The sequence below is a fragment of the Stegodyphus dumicola genome, chromosome 5, assembly GCF_044657685.1.
Source record: "Stegodyphus dumicola isolate Sdum_Otavi_A_Nest chromosome 5, ASM4465768v1".
NCBI lineage: Eukaryota > Metazoa > Arthropoda > Arachnida > Araneae > Eresidae > Stegodyphus > Stegodyphus dumicola.
Window position 1 is genome coordinate 211051762 of NC_140772.1, and position 13708 is coordinate 211065469.

The window sequence follows — 13708 nt, forward strand, 5'->3', positions numbered from 1 at the left end:
CAACGGTTTAAAAACGAACAATGGCTACACTCTACGGAGGAAAAAAGAAACTTTTTATCTCCAACGCGCGGAACTGTATAATGGAAATTCTAAACGTATGCTCATTTTAAAATTATTTTGTGATATTGCTGTTGAACTGAATATTAGAGTTTAAGTGCGAAGAACATGATATTTAATAAATAAAGGTAACACACAAAACGTTAAAAAAAGCCTGTTTGGACATAATTTAAAATCTGAAGCTTTTCAGATTTTTTTCACTGATTATTTTATTATAATATTATGATTACTGATTATTATGATTATTTTATTCCTTAAGTTCTTATTCTTTAGGGAATTTATCCTACTAAATTTTAAATGAATGCCTCGATTATGCAGGTTGGTGAAGGATTCTTTCTAGCTGCTCTTTCCCCCTCATTCAGGTTAGAATGCAGAGAAAGCGATGTGTGTCATGGGTGGTTTCATGCTTTTCTTAATTAGAGGTGCTTTCTTATAGCAAATCTGTCACTGTTTTATCTTTATTTTTAATCAAAGAGCTCTCGCAGGTTTTCCATAGTCCATCAAATAAAATAAAATTAGGTATCATCGAGCACTAAGCTGTATATTTGGCAACATTTCGGTTTGAGAATTTCCCATCAAGCAACTTTCTGGAGTGATAATATCCTTTTCTCTACCATCTGAGACATAAAATGGATGCAATATGCTTAAAGAATCTTTTACAAACTTTCCCCATCAAATAAAGATGCAACTCTGCTGGCTATTTCTTTAGTAGCAAAACATTTTACATAGTTTATAGCATAACTATTTTATTTTTTTATCGAAGCTTTAAAGAAGGTTATTACTTTAGAGGATGCACTTATTAATTTCAATCCTAGTATGTGAAGTAAGATATTTGCTCGCATGCCTTAAAGAATGCGTACAAAATCAAATTTTATTTGGAGTTTTCTTATTTGGTGTGAGGTTTATTAATAAAAATTTTTTGTGGATATGTTATTAGAGAAATACGTGATATGTTGCTTAGAATAATTGCAGCAATATAGCATATACGGTCGAACCCAGCTGTAATGGGCTTCACGGGGGTAGAAAGTTTGGTTCGATACATCCGATCCGATAAGAAAAATGGATTATCTCACGAAAGGGTGTAAAATTAAATAAAGAATAATAAAAAACTGAATAACATTATCACATCTACCAAAGAAAGTGAATAAACATTTAATTAAAAATAATATTAAGATTTAATTGCAATTGTTATTTCACAAAGTCATTAAATTTATCGGTTGTTCTTTCCCAATTTCATTAAACGTTTTTAATTTCCTCAAACGTTAAATTAGTTAGCATAAATATCACAGTTTCGATTCTTCCTCGAATTCTCCCCTTATAAATATGAATAATTATTTTGTCCATAATAATATTAAAACATTAAAAATGAATAACCAAGAATCTTGACGAATTTATCTTTAAGATTTATATAACTGATAGGTACAAAGTTATCTGCAGTTTTCTGGTGATGTGATGCAGGTTATGGGAAATTTTTATTCATGTTTTCAAAGTAAAGATTCCGTAACTTTTATTCAGAACGCCCTATGTCCTGCATAAAACCTAAAGAGTACAAAACCCTTATTCAAAAGACATAACTTAGATAGCATTTATCTCTGTAGTTGACTCCCGTGGTCGTGCCGATGGAAACAAGAATTATTGTATTATCCGTAGCGTGGGGTTCATAAGTGCAAAGAACATGATATTTAATAAATAAAGGTAACAAACAAAACGTTAAAAAACTCCCCTTTGGACGTAATTTAAAATCTGAAACCTTTCATTTTTTATGAAGCTGTTTATTATTTTTTATTTTTTATGAAGTTTTGCAGAGTAAAATTCTATGCAGTTTTTAAACTTAATGTTTGGTATTCCCTTTAAGCATTTTTCCTCTACATTTAAAAGACAGGCGAAAGTATTTAAATAAAACAAGCGGAGAGATATTAAAATGTAATTCTGTAAAAGACTAGCCAACAGTATCATACGATCCACTACTTCCTCTTTTTTTGAATTGCGAAAATTTCAAAATTTCCATCATAACATCTAATTTCAAAGTAGCTCAATCAAAAAATTCGAATGCTATCAGAGAACCCATTGGCGGCCTTTAATTCAATGGACACTTACATCATATAGTATCTTAAGATGTGTTTATTGCGTCCCCTTTCTCATAAAATCTGGTTTATACCTGCTTTACTCAACCTTTATTTAAAACACTGAGAAAAAAGGGGGATGAAGATGAAAAGAGAAAGTATCGTAAAAGTGTTTTTCCTTGGCGGATGGAATGTGGATCGGAATATCCCGAACGTTGATGATTTTAATGGTTAGAAAATATTTTGGTTAAGATTGTAGACATATCTGAAAAATATAAAAAATACATAAAAGTTTCCACCGAAAATTTCCATATAGTTCGTTATATCTAATTTTCATACCTTTTCTGGTATTCGCTATAGTGGTGTAAAATAACAATAAATGCATAGGAAGTTGAATGGGATTAAAAGGTTTGTTCGTTATATCCGAGGGTTCCTTATGTTCATTATAGCGCGGTTTGACTGTATTTTATTTATAAATATTATCACATCTGAAAGTGAACTATACTTCTGAGAAAACAATTAGTTGTGTTCTCCGAAATACAGTTCAGAGACCTTAACATGAAATCCACTGGGTTCCAGTGGGTTACTGGACAAGAAAATCCAGTGAAAGAAGGCACACCTAATTTTATACTAAGGGCAATAACAATCTTGGAGTCAAACTGCGTGTAGAGTAGTTGGAGTTATCTCAGTGCTTGGAGAAAAAATACTAAATGATTTTATTTTGTGTTAAGATCTATATTAAATTCCTCGCATTAAGTATATCTCAACTTACAAATATTAAATTCGTGGATAAAGCCTGTTTCTACATTTTGAGAATTTCTACATAATTGATAAATCAACACCTGGGGAAACTGCTAAGGTTGCTTTTTTGTATAGTTCCAAATATGATTGTTAGGTTGTATGAGAAATAACTTTGGAGCTTATATATTTCCAATCCTGTTTGTTTAATCTATGTGTTGATTTATTAAGCTCTTTGTTTAACTTACTTAGCCGTAACAACGGTTCCTCCCAGAAAAAAAAAAAAGAAACAGATTATGCAAGTATGATATGACATTATATAAACTTTTCCATTCAAAGAAAACTTGCTTTAAATTATTTTTTAACAGTCTCTGAAGATATTTTAAGTTATTTTCTAACAGGTCTTCGATGCTATGATTATATTGTTTTTATGTGTTTCCAGGGTATGGTTCATTAAGTCTAGAGCCATAACAGCAGCTTTCTTTCAGTCGCGCGGGTGCTCATTTCCTTGCATTTGAGGGAAAAGCGCAGAATTATGACAAATTGCTAGATGATTTTGGAGCCCTTTAAAATCTGGGGCTTTAAGCTCAGGCCTGCTGGCCTAGCCGGAAATTATGCCTTTCATGTTTTGCATATCACTTTACGCAATTAAAGTGCATTTACGTAATTTTACTGCACAATCTGAAATAAAACGTAAGCGGAAAAAAGAAATTTCCTCACTTACACAACGTTAAATATGATTTGGCATGCACAAAAAACACGACTTAGGTATTCGGAATTTTTGAATACATGAATAGGCTTTGGCCATTATACGGCAAATATAAATTAAATAACTCACATTCGAAAAGTCTCTAGTTATCATATGGGGAAGCGCATAACCCACTTAATGGATATTCTGGCATCAAGAGGTCTACAACTTTGCAACATAGAGTGATGCTATCCAAATCATTTCACCAAACAGCAGCACCTTGGCACCAGAAATGTACCGTGGGCTTCAGAAAGGCATTGCAACTCTGGATAGCAAGTGTAAGGGGCCTGTACCTACTTACTCAGGGTAAATAATAGATGGTCCCTGCACTTATACCTAACATAACCTGTTACTTTTAAGTTACATCGCCACGAATGGTTGACTTATTTGCGAAACACGAGACGTGCATTTATATTCCAGAAAACCTTCAGAAGACTTTGTGATTCTTTTTCAGACGAAGCGATGACTTGCTCCAAGTCTGTTAAAAGTTTTTTTATGCTAACAACGAAACGGAACTTTATAAAGTCTGGAAATCAAAACGCACATCTTGGGCTTTAAAAATATAACAAGCACAGCTTATCTGTAAATAACACTCAGGCAACTCAAAATTATAACAAAATCTAATTGGGACAACTAATCTATTGTAGCAACTACGATTAATTTTCCAAGATATTACCATCATTGTGTAGTAACGTGTAAGGTAGTTTTGAAGTTATAATCTAAAATTAATTTCAAACAAACCAATAAACCACCATATTCCTAAATGTTTCTTAATCCATTTTATTTAATTGTTAGTTTTAATATTTAAAAAAAGAATGGGTTTAATCTCAAAGAAATGATTGACTCGAAGGAAAATTGAATAATTATATGGTCATGGAAATGAAACAGAACTTGTAAGGAATTCGAAGGAAATAAGTTCGTTTTTAATTATTGGTGTATGCAACATTATCATAATTCTTTCTATACTTAAATTGGAATTCCTAAAAATGTTCTTTCAGTTAATCCTTATTATTTGTTGAAATGGGCTTCATTTTTTAAATTTATTACTAAAGGTTGCTATAAGGTCTCCTACATATAAATAAAGACGAAAATGCGCATTTTATTCGACGTAAATTTAATACCAGAATTTTAAAAACTGTCGCTGATTTTGTTCTTTTATTATAGCCCAATCCTGATAAATGAGAGTGTCAAAATTTTATCATTAGTATCTCGCATTTTCTGCTATCAGTTTCACGTTACCAGTAATAATGAGAAAATATTGGTTTCTGTAATAATTAACATAGTAATTATTGTCCTCCTTTAATACCTCTTATTTGTTAGTCCAAAGGAAAGAGGAATTGTATGCTTTGTTATTTTTTTGTCTTACGTACTTTCGCCAACTTTTTTTTAACGAAAAATTTATCTTTACAAAGTTCTCATATTACTCAGCTATTATCTTGTAATTAATTACAGTCTGGCCAAACTGTAACGTCTCCAGATTATTTTTCTCTTCGTTACAGTAGCGTTAGTGATCGATAGAAAGGATACGGAAGTTTTACTGCAGTAAAGTTTTGTACTAGTTGTGAGATAATATTCAACTAAAAATGATGATGCTTTTTTCCTTGTCTACGAATTGTCAATTTTATATTTGTCTTCTGGGTGCAACTAGTGCCTTAGGAATGAATTAAAAAAATTTTTTCTTTCCTTTCACATTAACACATAGAAACGGCTGATCAGAAAAAATACTGTACAGGCTTAGGGTTAGTTCTTTTTATAATTAGTACATCAGACAACAGAAATTTCATCTTTTGTATACAACAAAAGTAATTTATATAAGAAATTTTGATCTTAAAAGCACCATCTTTTCTTAACTTAACTTGAATGCTAATTTTAATAAATCAAAGAAATATCCACGCTAATAATACTTTTATTTCAGTTCGTACAGTTGATTACAAAAAACATGCTAAAACATGCTTTGATATATGTCTGCTTTAGAACATTACCTTTAGAACTATTATTTGAGAAAACCTGGTGGATTACCTAAAACAAATTGCTTGTATTCAGGTTGTTGGATTAATGTTATGATACAGATTTAAAAATACCAAGCAAAGATCTATTTAACGGAGAAACGGAAGCTGAAACTACATGTATGATATATAATTAATCATTTGGTCATTTATAGCATGAAAACTTAGTTTTTTCAAGAATAATTTTCCTTTAGTGGAGAAAATTTTGTTTGATGTAAAAAATATTTTTTGAACAAACTATTTAATTAAAAAAACTTTTCTTTATTTTGTATTACTTTAAGTAATGTGGTAGCTTTTGTTGTTATATAATTTCACTTCAAATAGATCGGAAAGACTTCAAATAGATCGGAAATATGAAATAGGTAATATGCAGTTTTAAATGATAGTATTTCTTCCGATTTCCTGTCGCAAATCAAATAAGAATACAGTTTGTTTTCATAGAATGAATAAGTGATAGATAAATTTTATAAGAAATGTTACAACTGTTTTGTACGGACACAACAATTAAAAACGAAACAAACAAAATGTTACCTTTACAAAATAATAATATTGGATTATTATTCTCGAAGGTAGAACTTCTTAACGTCCTTTACAATTTGCTCCAACAAATATCTTTCTACATTTTTATAACATCACATAAATTCACAGTAATAAGTGTCAATTAAGTTTCTATTAGCAGCACATTTTTCCTTTTTCTAATTTTCTCAGAATTCCCAAATTACTTCTACTGTCTGTGCGTTAGCATTACTTATGTTGTTTATACTGCATACTTGATATATTCTTACTGTGACACTGTATGATGATCACAGATCAGACATTATTAATACAGATATTATTTCACCCATTTCTGAATAATTTAGCAAAGTATCAGTCACAGCATATAAAAATCCCTCCCTGAAGGGAACAAAATAGAAATTTCATGGAGGAGGGATGGAATTAAAAAAAGGCCTAAATGATGAGCCGTCACTGAAAGAATGTTAGTACTCTTACAAGAGAGTTTTACATTTATTCTAGGACTCAAATATTAAGTTATATTTTCCAAATAATAGGGAAAGACCTTGCAAATATTGTATCATTCCCAATATTCCTATGAATTCTGCATCCGTCATTCTTACCGAGATTTCTGTTAATTTGTTTTTTTTTTTTTTTTTTTTTTTTTTTTTGTTTTGTTGTTGTTTTGTCTTCTAGTCTATGATATTGAGGTTATATAAAATTTTGCCTCTGCTAGCGCGATCTGTCTTGATAACACGTTTGGCTGGGAAATGAAAGATCCGTATTGAGAACACAGCTAATTTTTCTCACGTCTGGTCACCGAAACTTAAAAAAATCTGAAAGCTTTCAGATTTTAGATTACGTTCAAAGGGGCGTTTTTTTAACGTTTTGTGTGTTACCTTTATTTATTAACTATCATGTTCCTCGCACTTAAACCATAAAATTCAGTTCAACAGCAATATTGCAAAATAATTTAAAAATGAGAATAACTTTAGAATTTCCGATACACAGTCTCGTTCTCTGGAGATAAAAATGTTTTTTTTTTTCCGTACAGTGTTGCCATTGCTCGCTTTGAAATCGTTGAGTTCGTTAATCAAAAATTCGTTAAACGTTTACAAAATATGAAATAGGTAATAAAGCAAATTCCAAATCTGGCTTCCAGATGCCCATATTCGAGTGTAAACGTTCAATATTCAAAATTTGCTGGCTCCAGGTAGCGTTGTTTTATCACAGTGCGAGAAACATACACACATTTATGCAGCTTCTTCATTATTTAATTTCATTAAATATAGTACAGGGCGATAATATTTGGTGGCAACAATTTGAACAATGAACCGACATTTATAGTGAATCAACGCAAAATGCCAAAACGAAATTAATAGTCCGGGCAAAGTGCTCCTTTGGACTAATAACTGTACATGGTGATATAATAATAAACGGTATTTTTGACGTGACATTTTCAGTTAATATGAATCTTTAAGAAATCGCAGCCAACAAGTTCATGCAGAAATTATATGTTGAATGCGACAGCATCTCGATTTCATACATGTCTTAAAATTTATCTTCGATCTGATTAGTAACGGCGAATTTTCAATATTCTGTCACAATGACACTTCCTTTTTGTTTATTCAGTATATTACTGCCGTAGAATGATGTTGTTCTTGCTGTTGTTTTGTATGTGTATTTCATGGAAGAATGGTTTCCAGAGCCTCAAGGAAGTTGAACTCCTATTTCCCCCCAGATTTTGAGGGACAGCACACCGGGGGTGGTCCGAGGGTCTCCAACCCTCTACCCTGACAACAAATCTCCCGTGAAGACTTTCGGCTCGCCATACATTTAGAGTGCCCCATGCCGCTAAGACACTATACATTTACAAACATTCATGCCATCTCCGGGATTCGAACCCGGGTCTTTCGGTACTGCAGTAGGCTCCTCTAATCGCTACACCATCTGAGAGGCTTCTGTACTTGTCAAGGTGCTGAAAACATGTTTTGTCATTGTCAGAGAGCAATCTGATTTGATTCTAAGGATTTTATGAAACAAACAACATAAATTCTTTTGAAAACTTCCGCGTTTTGAGATAAATAAGAATAGTTTACATTTATTTAAGCATTGTGACTCAGAATTTGGTTGCGAAAGTTTGAAATTACCTAGATAATTCAACCCATGCTTGATTTCCGAACAGATGTTGGTACTGTATTTAAATATATTATTTGATGCATATAATATAAGCATTTTCAAGCCTTAATTTTAGCCACGCTGTTCTACTCAAAAATAAAATATCAGTTACGTGGCAGTAAATAAAAAAAAATAAATAAACATTAGGACATATTAGATACCTGTGCAATATATTTTTTGCTTTCAGATAATCCAAAGCAAGAGCTACTTCACATAAATAGATTACAACTTTCCTTGAAGGAAGACGATTATCTTCTTCGATGCAGTGCCGAAGATCACCTCCCGACAATAATTCAAAGACTAAATAAATACTGTCTTCATCCTAAGAAAACACACATGTACATTAAGAAAAGTAAGAATTTTTCCTTTTATTAATTTTTATTTCATTGAAGTCTTATATAATCTAAACTATCCATTTGATGTTTTAAATTTATTTTTAAAAACGTACAGTAATTCTACTTACGACGAAAGCATACCACAGAGTAACAATAAAAGGATGATTTAGTGAGGAAAGGATTTCGACTTCTTTGGTGATGCTTTTAACATGATCTTTTTCGCTGCTTTCTTCGTTTTCAATCACCTTCATAGCAAATAACTCCTTTGTACCTCTTTTTTCAACAGCATATACCTATAGAGAATCCTCTAAAATCACGCCTGCCTTAACAGTCATATAACAAAACAGAGGAAATAAAACAAACATTGCTATTTTAAAGAAAGTGTTGCGAAATATCGAAAAGTCCAACTAAAATACACACACAGAATTTTTGTTGGATTATAAACTGTATTCATTATTGAAAGTTGTTCCAACCAAAGCTGAAAATTTTAATTTAGGGCGATTTTTGATGTTTTGATTTCACAAGAAAACCATAATAAAAATTCGAACGTAGAAAAGTCCTCCTTTATTAAAAATGGATTGGTATTCGGCACAACAATGCATTCTTACTGTTAAACATTATTTCAAAAATGTTGAAAGTTTGACTGCCATGATTGTTTTGTAACATATATAACGCAGAGTTAAATTTGTTTAATATTCTAGTGTACAATGTGTTTATTAAGAAAATGTGGAGGGTAATAAATATTAGTAAATATTAGTATAAATATTAGTAAGCAAAGGAGCAGGTAAATGAACATATCTCTTAATATAACGTATTTTTCGCCGTATAAGACGCACCGGCATATAAGACGCACCCAATTTTAAAGGAGGCAAATCTAGAAAAAAAAAAAAAAGATTATGAACCAAATTCTGTAGTAAAATATTTTATATCAACTGTATAAAGTTAACAGCAGTTTAAGAAAAATTTTATGTCAACCATGTAACATACTAAGAGCTATCTTTACTCTCATAAACAGTCAGCAAACAGTGAAAGTAACAAAAATAAGGCTGTCATGTTTTTATTCTAACCCCAAGAATTCCTCTTCTTCGCTGCTATCAGAAATGAGGAAGGACAGATCCACGCAGTCATTGTCATCACTTTCTTCCTCACTGGTGTCAAATAAGACGTCGTCTTCTGTTCCATCCAAGGCATTACTAATGCCACACTTCTTGAATGATTTTACAACAATGTCTTTCTTTACGGAGTCCCATGACCTTTTAACCCATTCACACACTTGTGTGATAGTGGGCCTCTTCATCCGTCCAGTAGGAGTCAGATCATGCAGGTGGAGGTTCCCAGCTGCCATCCAGGTGTTCCACTCCTCTCGCATCAGAACTTTGAACGGTTTGTTAATAGAAATGTCCAGAGGTTGCAGCTGGCTGGTAAGACCACCAGGAATCACAGCTATTTGGGTCTTAACTTCCTTAAAGTTCTTTTTAGTAGTTTCTGTAATGTGCGCTCTGAACTGGTCAAGCACCAACAAGGAAGATTTCTTCAGAAGCCCGCCAGGACGTTTGGACCACACTTTGTCAATCCACAGCCTCATGCCATTTTCGTCCATCCACCCTTTATCATGAACGTGCACGATGACTCCCCGTGGAATTGTTTCTTTTGGGAATGTTTTCCTTTTAAAGATCAACATTGGCGGCAGTTTGGTACCATCTTCACAGCAGGACATCACAACCGAGTAGTGGGTTTTCTCATGCCCTGAGGTTTTTACGGTTATGCTTTTGGCTCCTTTGTTATCTACGGTTCTGTTAGATGGCACATCAAACGTAAGCGGGACTTCATCCATGTTCCCAATCTGGCTCATTTCAAAGTTATTCTTCTTCCTCGCATCAATAACAAACTTATGAAAAGACAGAATCTTTGATTCGTATTCCTTTGGCGTTTTTTGTGCAATTCTGGTTTTGGTGCGCATAGAAAGGCCAGATCTCTTCATAAATCTATAGCACCACGATGGTGATCCGGTGAAATCCTGAATGCCTTTCTCCATAGCAATGCGTTTGGCCTCATAGATTATCATTTTTGTTGAAAGTTGTTGAAAGAGACAGAAAGTCCATTTTGCCGGTGACGTGTGATCCACTCCTTTACTTCTACCTCTAACTCTGGCCACTTTGCAGTTGGTCCACGCAAGGTGTGCTTGCTTTTCTCCAACTTTTGGAGCTGATCCTCCTGTTCCCTCCACTCTCTTATCATTTTCTCAGTTGGAGGTGGCCCAAAGTGTCTCTCCGCTGCTCTGTTTCCATGCTCCTTAGCAAATTTTATTACTTCTAGCTTGAAAGCAACTTTATATGCCAGTCTCTTCTGCTTCGACATATTGATGGGATGGTATGAAATATGATATATTTCATTCAGATATACCATACTACATATATCACAGCTCACAGCTATCAGCGCCTCCGCTTGCTCCCGCACTGCGATTGGCTGAGCGAAGAGATGCGTGCCTTCACCCGCTCCCGCGCTGGCTTACGAGACTCTAAAAAGTGCACAAAGCCAGCGCGGGAGCGAGCGAAGGCACGCGCCTCTTCGCTCAGCCAATCGCAGCGCGAGGCAGAGACCGTCCAAATACAGTGCGAGGCAGAGCGGGGCTTCCTGGTCTCAGACGGCGCCAAGAGGTGGAAGGGAACGGAGTGGCCGAGTATTCCTGCGGTAAGGTATGTATGCAGAGGTGGAGGGGCAGCGGAGGGCCATGGTGGGCTTTTGTATTTGCCGTATAAGACGCAGGCACTTTTCCGCCCTGATTTTGGGGAGAAAAAGTGCGTCTTATACGGCGAAAAATACGGTATATTGCCAATGAAGAAATGCAAGTCGTCTTTTCCCAGCAATATTCGGAGGATGACCTTAGGGAAGCTTCCTTTGGTGAACTGAGGAAACACATGAAGGGTTCTTAGCTATTGCAATTATCAAGGACCTTACGAAGAAATAGAAATTAGATTGATTCCATATTTCTTGAAACGAATATTTATTTACGTAATTAAAAAAGTAAAGAGGTGCAGGTTTTAGGCAAGCAGGAGCATTTTGAATAAACTTAAATGGGTACTATTCCGTTATAGCGGCGTCAATTAAAAATAAAGAAAAAATGAGAAGAAAACAATGGTACAATAACACGCCAAATATCGTGGCTCGAGAATTTAACATCTAAAATATCGTGGCTCGAGAATTTAACGTTTTAAATATCTTAGCTCGAGATTTCTAGTTCGCGTTTGAAATATCATCACTCGTTATTTTGTTGCCATATTTCACCATTTTTTAAAGTACGACGGATTGCAAAATTTGGCAATTACCTAATGGCCAAAAGTCTGTTATAACATTCTTTCAGGACAGAGGAATAATTCATAGCAATAGACTTTGTTCTCAAAATCATCCGATGAAGTTTTAACTCAAACAATGATTCTATATGGTTTTGTTATGTCCGTTTTTGCTATGGGAAAAAAGGACAAAGAACCAAAACATGGTTTGAAGACTCCCGTCTTCCTTTCCTCAATGTTGTTCGTTTTAGCTGTCTGTGGTATCAAGAACTGACATTGATTGAATTTTGCTAACTTCAGTAAGAAATGAGCCATAATACGAAAATAGCTTTGAATAACTACTTCAAAGTTTTTTTACAAAAAAAAAGAAAAAAAAGAAAAACAAAGTTGGACGTGTTCTTCCGGAACAATGGGTATTCGGGGTTTATTCTGGAAAAGCAACGCGGATGGCAGTATTATATTTTCAGACTGCTAGAAAGGATGTAAAAAAGAGAAATTAAGAAATGTTGGATATGAACATTTCACTATGAATCACAGTTATAATTTTATAGACCTCCGAAACTGGATGCCATACCCAAACTGTGGAACGATTGTGTGGCAGTGCTAAATGGAGAAATAATTCTCAGGTGTCGGTTACATTCAGTTGAAATATTGGATGATATTTGTAATTTTGTGCCATCTGTTTAGACTGAATTTCGTTTTGCTTTGTTATTTTGTTATTTATGTGTAGAGTATTCTAGATTAAGAAATTAAAAAGAAAAATTTACTTTCTTTAAGAAATTAAAAAAAATACTTTTTACAAATCTAATTTCTTTTTAGTCTTTTGAACTCTATTATTACTTCATAATTTTATACTCGGCAACAAATGGTTGCAAAAGAAAAAGCGGCGCACTTTAACTAACGCCGTTCTAAAGGAATAGAACCTTTAAATGAATTGTGTAATTGATCTGTTCAATGACAGATTAATTGATCTGTTCAATGACAATACCATGAAGTACTTCAGGACCATGTTGAAGAAGGGAACCATTTTACACATTTCATGAAACTTGGATCTCTCACAGACTGGAAGAAGGTAAACAATAGTTGATTCTTTCAATGAATTCAATTCTCCAATGAATTTCAATGAATTCAATTAGTGGAAGAATGGATTATCTCTAATGAAATTGAGTTAAAAAATTATGAGATTCAATTATGGGGCCTGGAATACGAATCCCGAGGAGAACATTGTTCATTTTTCGTATTTCACCTTTCTGAAACCTAATAGGCACTACAAGAAGCTTTCAAACAAAATTGCGGTAGATGATGTTTCGTCTTGGCAACTCACATATCAAAACATCCTCGCGATGTCCTGAGCGGATAAACTCGCGGGATAAGGGCACATCCTCAGGACATCCAGGAATATTCCCCGAATCTCTTAAACACATCCTCCCGAGCCCTTTAATGTCACATCCCAGTATATCGTCAGGGCATCCTAACTAAGTCCCATCGACAGCTTACGGGATGTTATACGAATTGTTATCTCCTATTTACTACATCTTCAGGACATCCCGGAATATCCCACTAACTTCCTAAACACATCCCATTATATCCTCAGAACATCCTGACTAGGTCCCATCGACAACGTATGGGATGTTATTAGGATTTAAAGTCCTACTTGCTACATTCTCAGAACATACCGTAATATTGCCTTTTCCTTCTATTCCTCAATCGGCCTTTAAGTGGGGTAGACTGTAACTTTACCGCATGCCTTTGCCAAAGCAAATCTGCCTAGCACCGAGAGGTCTTCGAGGCCTGCTAAACG

General features: G+C 34.0%; 1 protein-coding gene across 1 annotated transcript in view; it reads right to left on the reverse strand.

The window, feature by feature from the left end:
• LOC118197675 (serine/threonine-protein kinase 32B-like) overlaps positions 1-13708 on the reverse strand; it is a 79471-nt gene that overhangs the window by 35316 nt on the left and 30447 nt on the right. Inside the window, exons 4-5 of the mRNA XM_035369208.2 lie at positions 8746-8910; positions 8444-8604 (exon numbers count right to left, since the gene is read on the reverse strand). Coding sequence (XP_035225099.1) covers positions 8444-8604; positions 8746-8910 — 326 coding nt within the window. The remainder of the gene's footprint in view (positions 1-8443; positions 8605-8745; positions 8911-13708) is intronic.